Source organism: Podarcis liolepis (genome assembly GCF_965112155.1).
Source record: "Podarcis liolepis genome assembly, chromosome: 9".
Classification (NCBI taxonomy): domain Eukaryota; kingdom Metazoa; phylum Chordata; class Lepidosauria; order Squamata; family Lacertidae; genus Podarcis; species Podarcis liolepis.
In genome coordinates, this window is record NC_139564.1 from 2,704,975 (window position 1) to 2,725,392 (window position 20,418).

At 49.6% G+C, this 20,418-nt stretch overlaps 1 protein-coding gene across 2 annotated transcripts; it reads right to left on the reverse strand.

Annotated features, from left to right (window-relative positions):
• Nucleotides 1–1,492: 1,492 nt before the first annotated feature.
• Nucleotides 1,493–17,497, reverse strand: SPEF1 (sperm flagellar 1). 2 transcript variants are annotated; one of them, XM_083459099.1, is made up of 8 exons: nucleotides 16,793–17,497; nucleotides 14,945–15,056; nucleotides 13,928–14,081; nucleotides 12,944–13,006; nucleotides 9,851–9,899; nucleotides 6,385–6,439; nucleotides 4,785–4,896; nucleotides 1,493–4,404 (listed from the first exon to the last, which is right to left on the reverse strand). In XM_083459099.1, exons 1-8 carry the CDS (start codon nucleotides 16,902–16,904, stop codon nucleotides 4,297–4,299), a joined length of 765 nt encoding a protein of 254 aa, XP_083315225.1. In that variant the 5' UTR covers nucleotides 16,905–17,497; the 3' UTR covers nucleotides 1,493–4,296. The 2 variants fall into 2 exon arrangements, with proteins under 2 accessions (XP_083315225.1, XP_083315226.1); XM_083459100.1 differs by lacking the exon at nucleotides 12,944–13,006 and having other exon boundaries at nucleotides 16,793–17,494.
• Nucleotides 17,498–20,418: the final 2,921 nt, after the last annotated feature.

The window sequence follows — 20,418 nt, forward strand, 5'->3', positions numbered from 1 at the left end:
AAGAAGAGGCGACACAAGAGGACTGGATGAAATTTAAAGAATATTTAGCTAAATATTGTGGTATAAGATAAATAGAAAATCCTTGGATATATCAAATAGGCTTAGGGGTAGAATAGGAAAAGGTGTTAGTAAGTATTAAGGATTAGAATAATACTAAAGGAGAAGAGGTTAGTAAATGAAAGGAGTTAATATTATTAGAAATAGGAATTTGGAGAGCTGTTATAAAAGTGATATAATGAAATTCAGTTAGAGGGGATTCGAGGAAGTCACCTATTAATGGGAAGAAGTTGGGTGCTAGAAGAACAAATCTTTTTTGTATGTGTTTAGTTTATTGCTATGTTAGCTTTGTTGAGTGTTTTTATGTTTTTATCTGTTTATGTGATGTTGAAAACGTTGAAAATCAATTTTAAAAAATTGAGGAAAAAACAAACTAGCAAAATGAATTTCAACAGGGACAAATGCAAAGTTGTACACCGAGGAAGGAAGAACCAGCTGCACAAATATAAGATGGCGGACACCTGGTTTGCCAGTAGTACATGTGAAACTGTTCTAGGGGTCGTAGTAGACCAGTAGCTTAGCATAGGTCAACAGTGTGATGATGCAGCAGCAGCGGCAACAGCAAAAAATAAACAAAAGCTAATGCTATTCTAGGTAAAAGGTACAGGACCCCTGGATGGTTAAGTCCTGTCAAAGGTGACTATGGGGTTGTGGCGCTCATCTCGCTTTCAGACTGAAGGAGCCAGCGTTTGTCCACAGACAGCTTTCCGGGTCATGTGGCCAGCAGGACTAAGCCGCTATTGGCGCACGGAGGACCGTGATGAGTGCCAGAGCGTATAGAAACACCATTTTCCTTCCCCCCCCCCCAGCGGTACCTATTTACTTGCACTGGCATGCTTTCGAACTGCTAGGTTGGCAGGAGCAGGGACCAAGCAACGGGAGCTCACCCCGTCATGTGGATTCGAAACTCCGACCTTCTGATCAGCAAGCCCAAGAGGCTCAGTGGTTTAGACCACAGCACCACCCGTGTCCCTCTATTCTATAATGCTATTCTCGGCTGCATCAACAGAAGTTTAGTGCTCAGTGAAGAAATAGTCCCACTCTATTGGCCTTGGTCAGACCCCACCTAGAGTCCAGTGTCCAGTTCTGGGCACCACAATCTAAGAAGGATGTTGGCCAGCTGGAAGGTGTTGCAGAGGAGGGCAACGAAGACAAACAAGGGTCAGGTAACCAAGCCATATGAGGAACGGTTGAAGGAGCTGGGTATGTTTAGCTTTGCCAGCCTACGATTCCCAGCAACAGGCATTCAGAGGCATGACGCCTCTGGCAGTGGGGGGAGAACATGCCCATTGTGGCTAGTATCCATTGATAGCATTCTCCCCGTGCATTTGCCTAAAGCATCGAGAGAGCCCTAGCTTGGGAGTGCTGTTCCAAAGTCCTTTGGGGCCCTCTCCCTGCTGCTAGAGTGCTCCAAATAAAAGAGAGGAGGAACGAGAAGGATTAACTGTTTTAATGCTGAAAGATCTTCAGACAAGCCCCTATGCAAAGAAACAACACGATTGTACAGAAACCCCGGCCAGTGATGACCCAACGCTACCCAGATGCAACATTAGCTTCACCATAATCGAAAAGTGATTGATTAAAAGCAACTGATCAGAACGCCTGCTCCATCGGTGGGAGGGTCTGGTCGTCCACGCCACCATTTTCACATCAGAACTGGGCCACGGGTGCCCGTCTTGTGTCTTCTCTAGACAGCATCTCCTGAGCAAATGCTCAAGCGTGCCTTCATCGTCGTTGGGGCGTGGCATGGTGCCAGCCTTCCCCCATCCCTTGTGCCACGTTCCTTTTTCTGCATGGCATAAGGAAATGTGGCGTCCGCCTCTGAGAGCCCGGGGCAGCAGCCACGGTGGAATGGCATGTTTTGAAGAAGGTTGGCTTGTCTCTTCAAGTTCTGTGTCCTGGGCTGCAACAGTCACAAAGGCCTGGTGGGGAAAATCCACAGGCGCCATTTTCACCAAGCAAAACAATAGCTATGATGTGAATTGCTCACTAGATGCCTGAGGACAATAGGAAGCGGGACATCTCCTCCAGCTTCCTGGGGCGCTAGGAGAAGGCCCCATGGTTTAGGCCATGGGGTGCCCCTTCAAACGGTTTGGGACTACTGCTCCCATCATCCCTGATCACTGGTCCATGTGATGGGAGCTGGGGTCAAACAGCACCGCGTTGGCAACCCCTGAATTCAACCCTCCCTTGCAACAGCGGGGCAGGTGCAGGCACCTCTAGAAGATTCTGAGATCTGCATGGCAGTTCCTGAGATCTATTGTGTCGGAAGGAGAGGTCATTATGGGAGCTAAACACGGAGAGCCTACTCCAGAGTCCACGTGGCAAGCTTGGAATCTTACACAGTATTGAGCAGTGAAGCCCACGCAGAATTATGTACAGAGGTCTGTTGGAGGCTGTGTGCAGGGTCTGCTGGCGCCATAAATGAAGCTTGCTGCAAAAAAATTCTGCACACCCCCGTATGATGGGCAGGTCCTGAGGTCAATAAGAGAGAATGTTGGAGGTCTGCAAGATCAGACTGAATTGCATCCAGCAAGGGCCAAATAATAGAACTCAGAAAGAACAATGTTCGGTTCTGTTTGGACTGAAATTCATTGGATGCAAACGCCCAGCCTTCCTTAGTGGCCTGGCATATGTGAAGATTTAGCACAAAAACCCAAGAGTAAAAAACAGGGCTTGCAAGGTAAAAGGACATCCCGGGTGGTGTTCCCGAGCTCTCACAAAACCTCCCACCTGATAGGTCTAGATTTGGAGGGTAAGGCAAATGACTTTTCTCCTATCGCCAAGGACGGTCTCCTTTGCCCACCAATCTTCAAATAATATAGCCGTCGGTTTATGCTTTCCGAGCCACGACCGACCCGCCAGCTGTCATCCAAAACATCTGGGGGGGGCACCAGGTTGGCAAAGCTTGGCTTTGGGCAGCAGAAGCTGCCGTCTTTCATTTTGGCAAAAAAAAAAAAAGGAAGTTGACTTAAAAAGAGAACGGGATTTAAAAAATAAAATAAAATTGGGGAACCGATGTTCAAAACACAGGTCTGCAACTAACTTATCAAGCGGAAGTCACGACGCGTCTTTGCTGCATCTGCAGATTCCACTTTTGTGCAAGAGCCCCATTTGCCGGCTGGGGTTTGCAACCCCAACCGTTTTCTTTCACAGCTGGGATTTGCATGCCCTTTGCCACAGAGGCACAGAGTGCAGTTGTGCAAAAGCTTTCACGGGCACCAACAGGGTTCAAGGGGTGACCCACCCCCTATTTAATGCACGAGGTGCCTGCCCCTCACTGCAGAAAAAGTGGGGTCTGTGGGGGAACCGTTCCATCTGCACATCTGCAGCACTGGGAGCAGGGAGGTGAAGAGACAGAAGAAGAAGCCAAAACTATCGCCCCACAAAGCTGAAAACAATGCTGGAGAGAGAGAAGACCCACAGAAGGAGATTGGATCCTGATTGCCGCATCACCCACAAAGGCCTGAGGCTCTTCTCAGAACTACATTTCCCGGGGGAATGCACCAGCAGGATCCCCCCTGAGGGATGTTATGTGCACCCTGAAACTACAGTTTCTCCTCAACAGAAAGTCACAGAGCTCAAGGCTCCTGGCGGAACGCCCTGTTGCTCCATCCACAGCCCTCAGAGCCTTTGAGATGTTCCAGTGCCACCTGCAAGCGCAAGGACTTGGGAGAGAGTGGGCAAGGCACAGAGGCATGCCTGGACCTAGTCACCAGGTGAGGAGGCGGCAAGCAGGGCGTCCAAGGCAACAGCGAAGCTGCAAGCCCATTTCCTAGACTGTTGCTGAGTGGGGAACTCTCAAGCGAGGGCTGGTTTTGGAGAGCCCAAGTGGGAGCTCTCATCCCTGAGCAGCAGAGCCTCCTGTACCAGGGCAGTCTACCCCTTGGATGTGGACCAGCAAGAGGGTTGGGGAGAATTGAGGGCACGTCCTCCTGGCCTGGCACCTCTTGGCTGACTCCTTTTTTTTCACCCCATCTCTGGCCTCTGGGCATCGGTGAGGCCATCTGCCCGCGCCAGCCAGACTTGGGACCTCTGCCAGCCTTTGTTGCTCTGACGTCTCAGCCTGCCTGGAGCCTGAAAGCAGCTGTTCGCAAAGGAAGAGGTGGCAGGAAAGAGAGAAAGAGAGAGAGACAGAGAGAGAGAGAGAGAGAGAGAGAGAGAGAGAGAGAGAGAAGGCCTGGCCATCTGAAAAAATCATCTGATGGGCACCAGAGAGGGGAACCCGAGACGGCACCTTCACTTCCGCCTCTGCTCCGCCTGCTGCAGGCGGCAGGTGAGGTCATCGATCCGGACGTTCTTCAGGTGCAAGAGATGCTCCAAGCGGCGGACCTTCATCTGAAGGATCTGGACCAGGGAAGAGACAGAGAGAGGTAGATTTCGAAGGGTAGCCCCAGCAGCTCCTGGTGGAGAGGAAAGAGACCCAGGGCCCTGAGGCAGCCACAACCAGCATCCTGTGGCAGGGAGTTCCTCGGGTGGTGCGTGTGGCTAACAGCCTCAGACACGTCTGTCCAGACTAACCCTGCCCACCTGTAGAAACAGGCAGAAGGGGCGCTGTTGCAAGTGCCACATAATGCCCATTCTGCTGCAATAGGAACTGGGATCTTTAAGTCTGTTGGCACCTGACACTTCAGGTCCCTTCCAACTGGGTGGCTCTGTGAGGCTGAGGAAGGGCAGGGCTAAAGTTCAGGTGGGGGAGATGAACTTCCCCTCATCGCCTCTCTCACCTGCACCATCTCCTGCGAGGCCAGAAGGGCTTGTTCCCTCTCTGCTAAGTGGAGTCGGAGGTTGGCGTCCGTTTGCAGAGGCACCGTGTAGCTCTGGTGTCCTTTGGGCCCCCTGGAGACAAGGAAAATAATAATAATAATAATAATAATAATAATAATAATAATAATAATAATAATAATAATTTATTTGTACCCCGCCCATCTGGCTGGGTTTCCCCAGCCACTCTGGGCGGCTTCCATAGAAACAAAAAATACAGTAAAATATCACAGATTAAAAGCTTCCCTGAACAGGGCTGCCTTCAGATGTCTTCTAAATGTCAGGTAGTTATTCATCGCTTTGACATCTGAAGAGAGGGTGTTCCACAGGGCGGGCGCCACTACCGAGAAGGCCCTCTGCCTGGTTCCCTGTAGTTGTGATAGCTGCGCAGCCTGCATTCGCTCCATAAGACGCACACACATTTCCCCTTACTTTTTAGGAGGGGGAAAGTGTGTCTTATAGAGCGAAAAATATGGTAAGGAATGTTGCATTTGACTGCACCGATTCTAGTCCTCATGGTTGCTAAGACTGTTTTGCCCAATGACTTCATGTCAGGGAATGCATGGTAACCGGCCTGGTGCTTCATGAGGGTCTCTGCCTGTATCCCTCCGGGGCGACTCACCTGACACCTGAGCTCCATCCCTCCCGTTTCATCGCTGATGGGAATCCGTGGCATATCCCCCCACTCCCCGTGTGCCAGCTTTGCCTGGCACAAATCCTCCTCGGTGCCCTTGATCTGTGTGCCACGCGAGGCCTCTCTGTCCACAAGCATTAGGGCCAGGAGTTCTGGAGATCACAGTGGTGCAAAAACCTGGGGTTCCTACCCAAAACGCGCGCGCGCGCGCACACACACACACTTGAACTTAAGAGCAGCCAGGTACTTTACCAGGTCAAAGCAAAAGCCCAGATTTGGTGCCGGTCTTCAGCTAGTCTGCCACTAATCCTGGAGGCTCCATTTAGCTATCCCAGTTTGCAGCAGAGCTCGCCAATGTGGCGCCCCCAGATGTGGGTGAACTACAACCTCCCCACTCCTCCTCCCTGGCTGGCTGGCTGCCGGCGCTGATGAGTGCTGCGAGTCCGGCAATATCAGTGTGGTCTAGTGGTTAGAGTGCCTGGCTTTGGGGACCTGGGAGGCCGGGGTTCAAATCCCTGCTCAGCTCGCTGTGGCCGCTCGCCACCTCTCAGCCTACCTCCCAGGGCTGTTTGTGGGGATAAGATGGGGAGGGAGGGGTGGGAGTTGAGCGGTGGTCAAATATGCCTGGAGGGCGCTATGTTGGGGAAGCTGGGCAAAGGACACAGACAGGGCGGCACTGAGGCTGCCGCAGGGCTCAGGTGAAAGAAAGAACCAAGAGGATTTCCACCGGGCTGCCCAACCTGGTGGACCTGCTCCTTAAACTGTGGAACTCCCTGCCACAAGAGGCAGTGATGGCAGGGTAATAATAATAATAATAATAATAATAATAATAATAATAATAATAATAATATTTGCTTGCAGCTGTACTGCCAGCCCTGCCAAGACAGGTTTTCCCTAACTGCCAGTAATTCTTTTCTTTTTTAAATTACCTTTCCAACCCAGGAGAGTCCTGGGTGCTGTTGGGTTTGGGCTTTGAAGTGACGCCTGTAAAATGTGAAACAGAGACTGTAATGAGAGGCGTGTAGGACCTCCAAAATCCCCACCCCGCAATGAAACCAGAATTCAACAGAGACTGTATTTATAGCTATCTATACCTTTATATGACTTTTTAAAAAATAAAATAAAAATCCCATGAGAATTTATTATTTATTGATCCATCTTATTAGGGAAGGTCCACAGCTCAGTGATGGAACATCTGCTGTGCATGCAGAATGTCCCGGGTTCAGTCCCTGTTGGCATCTCCGGGCAGGGCTGAGAGAGACTCCTGCCCGAAATCCTGGACATCTGCTGCCAGTCAGTGTAGACAATACTGTGATGGATGGTGTCAGGGTTCGGGGAAGTGGCTTCCTCCCTACCTTTGGCCGTGGATAAGCAGAACAAAGCAAAAATAGTCTCTTACCATTTAAAGAGATTCTAATGATCACAGCGAAAGAGCAAAGAGTCCGTTCTCGGAGTAAAGGTGCTCCCAGTTAAGGTTTACACCCACTTCCCCCCCGAGTCACTTCCTCGTCTTGCAACCTGATCTCGCATCCACCGTGCCTTCTGTGCAGCCACCTTATCTAATCTCCTTGACCTTTGTCAGGAGTGCGTGCAGGAGCCAGGCCCTGTGACCAATAGGACTTTGTAGGACTGGAGCCTTCCTAAGTTTGTTCTGGAGAGGCAAGGTGTGGCCGATTGGTAACTCATAGCACCTGGTGGCAAGAGCTGGGAAGGGATACAAGGTCAGCATTTCCCTTTGGCTCTTTGCCACAGCAACACGTTCCCTGCCTTGCTGCGTTTGACTCCTTGCGTCTTGATCCTCGGACCCTTGACTTCGTGACTCCTTGCTTCTTGATCCTCGGACCCTTGGCTTTGTGACTCCTTGCTTCTCGCCCCTTGGACCCTTGACTTTGTGAATCCCTGCTTCTCGACCCTCAGACCCCTGACTTCGAGACTGACTGCTTCTCGACCCTTGGACCCTTGACTTTGTGACTCCTTGCTTCTCGACCTTCGTGACTCCTTGCTTCCTGACCCTCGGACCCCTGACTTTGTGACTCCTTACTTCTTGATCCTTGGACCCCTGACTTCATGACTCCTGGCTTCCTGACCCTCGGACCCTTGTCTTCTTGACTCCCAGCTCTCTGACCCTCGGACTCTTGGCTTTCTGACTCCTGGCTTCTGGGCTCTCCTTCCTGCTCCCACCCCGCCATCTTGCCCCGCCTGACATCCCCAGCCGGGACTTTGATCACCCGGGAACCGGACCATGACAACCTTGGACTGAGCGGCTGGACACCTTCCAGCGAACCGGAGTCTGTTAATTCTCTCCCCCCCCCCCCCGGTTCTCCTCCTCCTAGCTGTTCACCACCCAGTTCTTCCCAACTTTTGTCTTCTGAACTATGCCCCTCTGTGAACCACAGTTCCAAATCTATGCTGCCCCACTGCTCCTGGGGAGATTCAGGATCCTGGTCAGGAGCAGGCTTCCACCATTCCTCATCAGTGCAGCCCTCCTCAGCACGGTTCCTGACGGATGGATCCTGTTCCTTCCTGCATTTCGGTGACTGATTTAGGAAAAAGATGCACACACAGCTTAATAATAAATAATGGCTATGGCTGGTTGGCATCTGTCTGGCTCAGGAGGCAATGGAGGAGGGTGTCTTTGAGGGTGAAGTTGCAGTACCTCCTGGGGCTGTGTGAAAATTTTATAATAATAAATAGACCCTCTTAGCTATGTGCATAAACATCCCTGTAGGAGGATAGGCTGCCACTTTGTACAGCAGTCATATCTCAGGTTACAGACGCTTCAGGTTGCGTTTTTTCAGGTTACGGACGCGCCGAAACCCAGAAGTATCAGAACGGGTTACTTCCAGGTTTCGGCGGGTGCGCATGTGCAGGAACGCTAAATTGCACTTTGTGCATGCACAGAAGTGCCAAATTGCACCCCACGCATGCGCAGACGCACCGCTGCGGGTTGCGAACGTGCATCCCGCACGGATCACGTTCGCAACCCGAGCATCCACTGTACTGAGTCAGACCTCTGGGTCCTCTGGCTCAGTATGGCTTACACCAGGGGTCGCCAACGTGCGGCCCATGGGCCGGATGCAGCCCACGAAGACCGTTTTACCGGCCCACGAGCCGCCCCTGAACCGAGCCGCCCACTTGGCGAGTCCCGAGCGCGCTGCGCTAAACCAGCGCGGTGCGGGGACTTGCCGAGTGGCGCCGGAAATCACTTCTGCGCACATGTAGATACTGGAAATCGCATCTGCGCATGTCCAGACGCCGAAAATTGCTTCTATGCAGGTGTGATTTTCGGCGTCTGGGCATGCGCAGTAGCGATTTTTGGCATCACAGACATGCACAGATGCGATTTTCAGCATCGCACTGCGCCAGTCTGGCCCACAAACTATCTCTGTGGGAGTGATCCAGCCCATGGCCGGCAAACCTTGCCGACCCCTGGCTTACACTGACTGGCAGCAAGTCTCCTCCAGGGCTTAGGACTGGGGTAACTCACTTGGTGGAGCTGGAGACTCTTAACCACAGGTTTGGGGGTTCGAGCCCCACGTTGGGCAAAAGATTCCTGCATTGGACTGGAGGATCCCTTCCAACTCTAGTTGTTGTTGTTAAAATGTGTATGCCGCCCTTCATCCCAAGATCACAGCGTGGTTCAGGGCAGAAAAACACAAATGAGAACCCAAAATGCATAATAAGACAGGAACAAACCAATAACCGACAGACACATTTAAAAGCTGGGTGTTGGAAGGTTCGGGACAGGCAAAAGGAAGCCCTTCTTCATGCAGTGCAGAGTTAATCTATGGAACTCCCTGCCACAGGAGGCAATAATGGCCACCAACTTGGATGGCTTTCAAAGGTTAGACAAAATCATGGAGGAGGACAGCTGTCAATCACTACCAGCCATGATAGTTACGCTCTGCCTCCATAGCCAGAGGCAGCAGTGCTTCTGAATACCAACTGCTGGGAACCACAAAGGTGGTCTTGTGTTCGAATCCTGATTGCCAGTTTCCCACAGGCAATCCCACAGGTCGGCCCCTGTGAGAACAGGATGCTGGACTAGATTACTCATTGGTCTGATCCAGCAGCCGGCTCTTCTGACGTTCTGGCCTGATCCAGCATTGATCCTTTGTTGTTGTTTAGTCATTTATGAAGCTCAACATCAAAAAAACACTAAGATCGTGGCCACTGGGCCCATCACCAACTGGCAAATAGAAGGGGAAGAAATGGAGGCAGTGAGAGATTTGACTTTCTTGGGCTCCATGATCACTGCAGATGGTGACAGCAGTCACGAAATTAAAAGACGCCTGCTTCTCGTGAGAAAAGCAATGACAAACCTAGACAGCTTCTTAAAAAGCAGAGACATCACCTTGCCATCAAAGCTCCGTATAGTTAAAACATTGTTCATACCTGTATCCAGGTAGTTGTTCTCCTCCAGGGTCGAGCGCATTCCCAGCTCCTGTGTCGAGAGAGCCAGAGAAGAAAAGCAAGTTGACTCGGCCAAGCACTCAGGGTCCCGCTCCTCCCTTCCTCCATGAAAAGCCGTCCTGGCCACATCAATGCTATTCAGTTAAATTGGCTTCTCCCCACCCTCTGGTCAGATGCTGGTTTGAGTTGTAACATGCAGGTGTGAGCTTGCAAAGGAGCATGGGAGTCACAGCAGCCTCTGAGCAGGGCAGGATTAATCCCACAGCAGCAGAGAAAGTTGAGGAACAGCCACCCAAATCATTTCTTGGGCTCGTGAGAAGCTGTCAGAAAAAGGGGAGGTGAGCTGGTGGCTTCCCGGGCTTTTGAGATTACCGTATTTTTTGCTCCATAAGATGCCCTTTTTTCTTCCTAAAAAGTAAGGAGAAATGTCTGTGCGTCTTATAGAGCTATACTTTCTGGATGAGACCTAGACATAACTGGTGGTTGAAGACTTGCTTTCCTCTTCTCTTCTCCTGCCCCCCCCCCCAGCAATCTATCACAGCTTCTGTAGCCTACATATAGTAGGGGTATTTAAAACGAGTCATCATAGTGTACCCTTTTGTGCTCTTCAAAATATGGCAACCCTAACACTGCTTGAAGCAACGAAAGACAGGGCAGCCATGGAGGACTAGAGACAGATGCACTGAGGACAGGCAGATAAATGACTATTGTTCATGGCTGCTACGTAGAACCTCCAGGTTCAGAGGCAGTTACCACTGAATACCAGTTGCGGGGCAGGGAGGGAGAGCAGGCAGTGGGTAAGGGTTACTGCAATCCTGCCCTGCAAGGGGGTTTCCTGGATGCCGTCCCTGCCCCCGCCCTGGGTGGAAATTCCCTGGCTTCTTTCTAGATGCTGGACAGGGTGGGTCAAGCCAGGCCGCCCTGCTCTGCATTAAACAAGTTGCAGCGCTGGCCTGTGCCTGTTCCGTTGAGTCCCACAAACGGGCTGCACGTAGGATTGCTGGCTCCTTCTCTCGTCTGACAGCCGCACGTGCTGTACGGAGCGCAAGTGCAGTGTTTTGGTGCGCAAGGCCCACCCATTACTCCACAAACGCCGGCTGTCATTTGTGAATGGGCTGTGGCAGATCAAAAAGCTCGAGCTGTCGGACAGCGGCCATTCATATTCTCTGCGACAGTCCTGGATGCGTCAGGCTGGCATGAAAGAGCCCTGACCTGGCTCCCTTCCTGGAATCTATCCAAGAAAAGAGATTTTGCAGCCCAGCTCACGCCATGGAAGAATAAGTGCACTGGCCTCTCAATGCAGATCTGCTTTTTTTGCATATTCATCGCAGGTGAGAAGGAGAGTTACAGTCTCTTCTTATTCTTGCCAGAATCCTTTACATTTCCAGCAAGTTCTGTGACGCCTCAGACCCTCCAAATCTCCCTATTTTCCAGGGACAGTCCCAGATTTACAGAAGCCATCCCCGTTTCCGATTTGATCCCGAAATGTCCCGCTTTTCTTTAGGACATCCCTATTTTCATTGGAGAAACGTTGGAGGGTACGGAGTTATGCGACCCCCTTGAAGCCAAGGAAATAAGTAACTACACATCCGAAGACATCTGAAGAAAGTTCTGTACAGGGAAGCTTTCAGTGATTGGTGTTTTATTATTGTTTAAAATATTTTAGAAGACACCCAGAGTGGCTGGGGCAACTCAGTCAGATGGGTGGGATATAAATAATAAGATAATAAGACCTACGGGACCGCCTCTCCTGGTATGCCCCACGGAGGACCTTAAGGTCCACAAATGACAACACTTTGGAGGTCCCAAGTCGCAAGGTGGTTAGATTGGTCTCAACTAGGGCCAGGGCCTTTTCAGTACTGGCCCCGACTTGGTGGGATGCTCTGCCACAAAAGACCGGGGCCCTGCGGGACTTGACATCTTTCTGCAGGGCCTGCAAGACAGAGCTGTTCCGCCTGGCCTTTGGTTTGGACTCGGACTGGCCCTTATGTTTCCCTCCCCTTACGGTTTTGATCTATGGGCTACTTTTAAAATGAGGCTGCCTTTTAAATTGCATTTTAACCTGTATTTTAAATTGGTTCCCCCCCCCCCCATTATGTTTTTACTGTAATTGTACTGGTGTTAGCCACCCTGAGCTCGGCTGTGGCTAGGAAGGGCAGGGTATAAATAAAATTTATTATTATTATTATTATAGAATAGGATGATCCCATTTTTGTTGGAGAAATGTTGTAGCTTCTAGCTCTGATAATAGTAATAGTAATAGTTTAGTATTAAATAAGTTAAATAGGACATCTCTATTTTCATTGGAGAAATGTTTGACAGTGGAACAGTCTCTCTCAGGAGGTGCTAGACTTTCCGTCCGTGGAGAATTTTAAGCAAAGTTTGGATGGCCATCTGCCAGGATGCTTGAGCTGAGATTCCTGCATTGCAAGAAGGGGTTGGACTAGATGACCCCTGGTGTCCCTTCCAGCTCTGCAGTTCTACGATTCTATGAATTTCATCGGTGTAAGGATGTGGCAGGGACGCGGGTGGTGCTGTGGGTTAAACCACAGAGCCTAGGACTTGCTGATCAGAAGGTTGGCGATTTGAATCCCCGTGACGGGGTGAGCTCCCATTGCTCGGTCCCTGCTCCTGCCAACCTAGCAGTTCGAAAGCACATCAAAGTGCAAGTAGATAAATAGGTACCACTCCGGCGAGAAGGTAAATGGCGTTTCTGTGCGCTGCTCTGGTTCTCCAGAAGCGGCTTAGTCATGCTGGCCACATAACCCGGAAGCTGTACGCCGGCTCCCTCGGCCAATAAAGCGAGATGAGCGCCGCAACCCCAGAGTCGGCCACAGCTGGACCTAACGGCCAGGGGTCCCTTTACCTTTACCTTAAGGATGTGGCATTTTGCAATAGCGGGCAACCCTTTTGCTGGAGGAGGGACAAGCCTTCAAGCAAAGGGCAACTCAACTGGCAATCCCAAGCGCCCCCCAGCCTGGAGCCTGTGAATCAGATAAGCAGAGGGGGAAAGAGGGCGAGCGAGAGAGGGGACCTTCGAGGAGGGGCTGTGCTGAAGAGGAAAAAGGCTGAGACCTGGGGCAATGGAGACGGAAAGGAGCAAAGACTGCAGGAGCCCACAGCGGTTGGAGGATGGCCCTGGAAGGAAGCAGAAGGGAGGAAGGCGTGAAAAGGGGCTTGCCTAGGAAACACACGTCCAAGAGGTTTTCCGTTTGCCCCGCTGATTTCCCAGGGAAAAAAACCCCTCTGCTTATTGCTGAATCAGAACAAACGCCAATCCATTTTTTTCTGATTCAGCAGTAAACAGAAGAGCAGCCAGCTGCTGCTTTGGCCAGATCTAACTTTACCCCCATCGATTTATCTCACTTTCCAGAGATCTGGGCATTGCAGCACAGCAAGAAACATTTCAGAAGAACATGCTAAGAAAAAACGTCTTTCAGAAACAAATGCATGCAGTTAGTTGCAGCCTTAATCTTGACACCGTCTTCCCAGTGCCTGAAACAAGCAGTTTGCTGAGCTGGGGGAGAGCACCCTCTGCTGCTCTCCAGAAAAATAGCAAGCCGACTGGCCCGTTTCTTGCTTTGCTGATAGGGGCTGTCCCACTTTATTTATACTCTGTGGCATAAACCTGATGGCTTTGTCCCCACATGCAAAATAAACGGTGGTGCAATGACCAAAAAACGCCAACGGACAAGGGAAGTTCTCCTGTGGAAGTCCCCTTGAAATGAATGAGCTCTATGCAAGAGCACAGAGCATGAGCAGTAGTGATTACGGCGCAACAAGAAGCCACATTTGCAGCCCGCAGGCTTGATGGCTCCACATGGATCTGGGAGGCAGTGGTTTGGACTTGGCTGGCCATTAGCAAGGAGTTGTTGGCGCTCTGGGGCAAACTGCTGTCTCTCAGCCTCAGTTCTGTAGTCTGTAAAATGGGCACAATAGTTTCTTGTTGCATGGACTGCTTGCAAGGTTGCAGGTGAACGGAAATGCTGTAACAGTGCAAGATGCAACAGGCCAGGGCTTACTGCCTTCCATCCCTCATTCCTTCCGGGCTCTGCTAACCTGATAGGAGCTAGACATCTTGGCCTGTTTCTGTTTTTCCTCGATTTTCTGCCGTAGGGGAATCAGCACCAACTCTACCATCCCAGGGGTGCACTGGGCAATCTTCCGGACCATGTCTTCTGGGATGGAGAAGTTAAGCTTGCTCAGCACTTTCCTGCAGAAGAAGAAAGACAATAATAATATTATAATAATTGATTATTTACACCCCGCCCATCTGGCTGGGCCTCCCCAGCCACTCTGGGCGGCCTCCAACAGAACACTACAATAATCTATTAAACATTAAAAGCTTCCCTAAAGAGGGCTGCCTTAAGATGTCTTCTAAAAGTTTGTTAGTTATTTTTCTTTTTGACATCTGGTGGGAGGGCGTTCCGCAGGGCGGGCGCCACTACCGAGAAGGCCCTCTGCCTGGTTCCCTGTAACTTGGCTTCTCATAGTGAGGGAACCGCCAGAAGGCCCTTGGCACTGGACCTCAGTGTCTGGGCAGAACGATGGGGATCGAGATGCTCCAGGTATACTGGACCGAGGCCGTTTAGGGCTTTAAAGGTCAGCACCAAAACTTTGAATTGTGCTCGGAAACGTACTGGGAGCCAGTGTAGGTCTTTCAGGACCGGTGTTATATGATCTCGGCGGCAGCCCCCAGTCACCAGTCTAGCTGCCGCATTCTGGATTAGCTGCAATGAAATCAAGTTAGCGTATCCAAAGTCCCCACTGGAACACAGCGTGCAATGCCTTGGGCACATCAGGATGGCATTGCCAAGTGCTTAAGGCACTCAGATTTTTGACTCCTGGGAGTACATGGGCAACTCTGAAAGGCTGGGATGGATTTCCAAAGGTGTTTCAAAGTTCAGCTATGCTCCGTTTTGCAGCAAAATGCAGCGAAATCCGCAAAGAAGACGAGGACATCACCAAGCAAAACGAGCAGTGTTTAACATTCAGCGTTCCCATTTGACATGTCCCCTATCTCAGCCGGCAGCAGTGGGTTTTAAATTCAGGGCATAGCTCAGGGATGTCACTTACCTGTTCAGATGTCCCCAGTTGGAGAGCTTCTGCTGCGTAGAATTAGCCGGAGCGTAGTTGTGCATTTCCACTATTTTGGGGAAGTAAAACTTCACCACTTCGGCCACCAAAACTGCATGGGAAAACAAAGGGAGAAGTAGGAGCAGAATCAGCTGATGGCCCCCACCCTCCCAAAGCCCACCCCATCCCTGGCTTTTCCTACAAACTTCATCTATGGTGACCCGACATGTCTCTAACCAGAACAGAACCTACCAAATGAAACCTAAATAATAATAATAATTTATTATTTATACCCCGCCCATCTGGCTGGTCTTCCCCAGCCACTCTGGGCGGCTTCCAACAAAATATTAAAATACAGTAATGCATCAAACATTAAAAGCTTCCCTAAACAGGGCTGCCTTCAGATGTCTTCTAAAACTCTGGTAGTTGTTGTTCTCTTTAACATCTGCTGGGAGGGCGTTCCACAGGGCGGGCGCCACTATCGAGAAGGCCCTCTGCCTGGTTCCCTGTAACTTGGCTTCTCAAAGGGAGGGAACCGCCAGAAGGCCCTCGGCGCTGGACCTCAGTGTCCGGGTAGAATGATGGAGGTGGAGACGCTCCTTCAGGGATACCGGACCGAGGCCATTTAAGGATTTAAAGGTCAGCACCAACACTTTGAATTGTGCTCGGAAACATACTGGGAGCCAATGTAGGTCTTTCAAGACCAGTGTTATGTGGTCTCAGCGGCCGCTCCCAGTCACCAGTCTAGCTGCCACATTCTGGATTAATTGCAGTCTCCTAGTCTGCCTCAGTACAGTGCATGCATAACTCAGGGTTGAGGTGACTTTAAGAGCCCCACATCTCAGCAGCCTCTCCTTATGTTCGATTTTTATCGTGTTTTAATATTATGTTGGGAGCTGCCCAGAGTGGCTGGGGAAAGCCAGCCAGAGGGGTGGGGAATAAATTTATTATTATTATTATTATTATTATTATTATTATTATTATTATTATGACTCATACCTTCCAACATTTCTCCAACAAAAATAGGGCCATCCTATTCAATAATAATAATAATAATAATAATAATAATAATAATAATAATAATAATAATTTTCTTATTTATGTCCCGCTATCTGACTGGGTTGCCCCAGTCACTCAGGGCAGCTTCCAATGTATATAAAAACATAATAAAACATTGCACATTAAAAAAAATCTTCCGTATGCCGGGCTGCCTTCAGATGCCTTCTAAAGGTTGTATAGTTACTCAACTATGTCTCAAGGGTCACATAACCCCAAACCCTCCAACGTTTTCCTGATGAAAACAGAGATGTCCTAACATACACTCCAACATTTCTGCAGTGAAAATAGGGACGTCCTAAGGAGAAGCGGGACATTCCGGGATCAAATCGGAAACTGGCATTACTGCTTCTGTAAATCCGGGACTCTCCCTGGAAAATAGGGACTCTTTTAGAAGATGTCCGAAGGCAGCAGCCCTGTTTAGGGAAGTTTTGAATGTTTGAAGTTTTATCCTGTTTTTAATGCTCTGTTGAAAGCTGCCCAGAGTGGCTGGGGAAACCAGATGGACAGGGTAGAAATAATAATAATAATAATAATAATTATTATTATTATTATTATTATTATTATTATTATTATTATTATTAGAGAGTCTGCATGACTTTTGCAGCTGCTGCTGGCATTGGCCCAATGGACAGGATAGGAATAAATTATTATTATTATTATTATTATTATTATTATTATTATTACTTATTAGAGAGTCTGCCCAAGGCCCCGGATGCTATGATTCTATAATCCACTGTGAAACACACATATACAAGTGCCAGGACACACACAAAATTGGCCGCCCCAAACCTCCATCGCTGAAGTCGCGGGCGATGTTCCTCTTGGGGCGCGAAAGAGGGATGGCATCGACCCAACTGTACAGGTCGTTCAGGCTCTCCTCGTCCAGCTCCCCGTTGGCCATGCTGATGCCCGTCTCCCCTGTATCCTTGCCAGCCTCTAGGTGCCCCCCTGGACCGGGCTCAGAGCTTCTCCACCAGCTCCCTTCTGCCCTGCAAGGCTGGACGCAGCCATATTGTTTGCCTTCGTGACCATGGCAACATCAGCACCCCCCCATCTCAGGTGTGGCAAACCCCAAAGCACCCTGGGAGCGGTAGCTCTTCCGATGCCCAGCAATCGCAACCGCAACAGCAAGGTTGCTAGGCAACCGGAGCATCTTAGCAGGTGCCTAGCAACAGGATGGGAGCTGGCCAGCTAAGAGGCAACTGGGGGGAAAGAGCCAGAAAGTGGCTGTTTGTGTGTCTGGGGCCCCAAAAAGCATGCGAGAATAGGGGACAGAGGCCAGGAGAGCGGGACATATTCACAAGTGCAAGGGCAGCTAAGGTCGACAAAGGATTTCGAACATCTTCCCCGGCTCGCTCCTGGGACTTCAACTGCAGCTTGAGCGACAGGAATCAGCAGCTGGTACTTTTCTTGGCTTGGAAGGCACCCAAAGGGTCATCTAGCCCAACCCCCTGCAGTGCTTGGGAAACAAGAAGTGTGGTGGTCTGCTTTTCAAATCAAATTATTTATTATTATTATTATTATTATTATTATTATTATTATTATTATTATTTGTACCCGCCCATCTGGCTGGGTTTCCCAACCACTCTGGGCAGCTTCCAATAAAGAGGTGGGAGGGGGGAAACAGGGGGGAATAATGAAGATGATTTGTTTTGATAATTTGTTATGTTGAAATTGTTAATGATTTTTTAAAATAAAAAATAAAGAGGATTAGACAAACTCGTGTTCTCTCGCCATAGCTGGAGGCCTCCAGCTTCTGACCACCAGTTGCTGGAAACCACAGAAGGGGAGAGCGTTTCTCTTGAGTTCGAATCCTGATCTTGGGTTTCCCACAGGGCCATCTGGTTGGTCATCATGACAACAGGATGCTGGGGTCTTCTTGAATTTTTATGGTGTGCAAAGCTCTACCAGTTGAGCTACAGCCTTCCCCCCCAAAATACTTAGCTGGCATCACCCCCTTCTGGAGCCAGACCTGTCTTGCTCTCTCCAAAGGCTCACTAAACATCATAGGCTTGCCTGGAGGTGTCACCAGTTCCATCAGGCAAACAGTTGCCAGGCAGCAGCTGTAACCACTGCAGGTCCTCATTCATTCCCCCATTGCTCCCAATTTACACAGTACGGTATTGCAGTTTTAAGTGCATCCAGTGCTTTTTTTTTCTAAAGAAAAAAATGTTTAGGGTTACTCTCATTTTGACTCAGGAAAATCACCATTTTATAGTTCAAATCGCGAAAAATAAATACGGTAAATGGACAAAAGTACAAAGATTCACAAAATGCGTCCCCCCCCCCCCCCGGGGAAAAAAGACCCGAGTGCACCCTATTGTTGCCCAGGAAAGCATTCAGCCTTAGGGACTGTTTGCAACGGGGAATGGGCCAGGCATTCTTCTGCATGCAAAATATCAGAGAAAATGCTTTGTTGTGTAGAGTTATGTGGAAGTCAGCTCTCAACGTCCATTTAGCCAGAACACCACCAGGTGGCAGCAGAGACTACTCTGTAATCATAGGGTCATTGAATTGTAGACTTGGAAGGGAACACGAGGGTCATCTAGTCCAACCCCCTGAAATGCAGGAATCTCAGCTAGGTTTGTGAGAACTTGGTTTTGTTGCTGGTTTAGGACAGATGTCTTTGCCGACTGGTTGCCTCCAGATGTTTCAGACTACAATTTCCATCACTGGCGGGAGTCCAAAACAACTGGGGCAGGTGGGTAAAGCTCTGCTACAATGCTAAATGCTAATAACTCAGATGGGCATATTTTTCTCTAAAGGGTTTGTATGCCTTTAGCAGCTGCTCTGCAGGCAAAAATTCAACAGGTGCAGTTTCCCCACTTATTAGAACCTTCCTGCCTAGAGAAAGCTGGGCATATCTGTTGGATATTCTGATTTCAGAGCAAGCCCAGGCACATTCTCATAAGTGGGAGGCAGAAAGACATGTATGTTGCAGTGGTTATTTTGATTTATTACCCATCTTTTGCCATAAGGTGCCAGGCTGGGTTACAGCAATTTAAAAACGCAGTTTTAAAAACAGTTTGACACAGTCCTAGGATCAGTGAAACAGGTTTTGGGTGTGTGTGTGGGAGATTCAGAACAGAAAAAAAATATATGAAAGAGTTTATTTTGTGGCATTCACAAAATGCAGCATTGGTTGGTTTTTGAGATGGCTTTAAACGGGGCTAGATAGTGGAGGAGCAGAGGCCAGTACTCTATTCATTTAATTCATTATTACTCTCTGTTTTCCTCTGTGCAACAGCAGACCTGCTTGTTTTCCATCTCGTTTTATTGGTTCAATAATTTTGCGAGGTAGGAAAGGCTGGGAGGCAGTGCCCACAAGGTCACCCGCAGTGAGAGAATTCGGGCCAAGTAGGGTCTGAACCCAGGTCTCCTCAGAGCTACTCTAACCACTACACTGCGCTGTCAGCTATGAGTCCCATGAATAGTAATAATAATAATAATAATAATAATAATAATAATTTATTTGTACCCTGCCCATCTGGCTGGGTTTCCCTGCCACTCTGGGCAGCTTCCAACAAAGATTAAAAATACATTAAAATGTCACACATTAAAAACTTCCCTAAACAGGGCTGCCCTCAGATGTCTTCTAAAAGTCCGATAGTTGTTGTTCTCTTTGACATCTGGTGGGAGGGTGTTCCACAGGGCGGGCGCCACCACCAAGAAGACCCTCTGCCTGGTTCCCTGTAACTTTGCTTCTCGCAGTGAGGGAACCGCCAGAAGGCCCTCAGTGCTGGACCTCAGTGTCCGGGCAGAGCGATGGGGGTGGAGACGCTCCTTCAGGTATACTGGACCGAGGCCGTTTAGGCCTTTAAAGCTCGGCACCAACACTTTGAATTGTGCTCGGAAACGTCCTAGGAGCCAATGTAGGTCTCTCAGGACTAGTGTTATATGGTCTCGGCAGCCGCTCCCAGTCACCAGTCTAGCTGCCGCATTCTGGATTAGTAGTAATTTCTGGGTCACCTTCAAAGGCAGCCCCACGTAGAGCGCATTGCAGTAGTCCAAGCGGGAGATAACCAGAGCATGCACCACTCTGGTGAGGCAGTCTGTGGGCAGGGAGGGTCTCATCCTGCGTACCAGATGGAGCTGGTAGACAGCTGCCCTGGACACAGAATTGACCTGCGCCTCCATGGTCAGCTCTGAGTCCAAAATGACTCCCAGGCTGCGCACCTGGTCCTTAATTGAAAGCTCCAAATTCAGAGGCACTCTACACCTGCATAACGGTTGCTATGTGGAACACCTTAGCATTGGAGAGCTTTTAGTTTTCAGCAAAGCTTGAAGATTTTTTAAAAACCTAATTGGCATCCGTGTGGGATTTGAACTTGTTTTCCATATGTGCTATTGCTTTATATATTGCTGCATGTCACACCAATCTCCAATCTCGGGTTCCAGGAGCTCCCCCAGGGTTC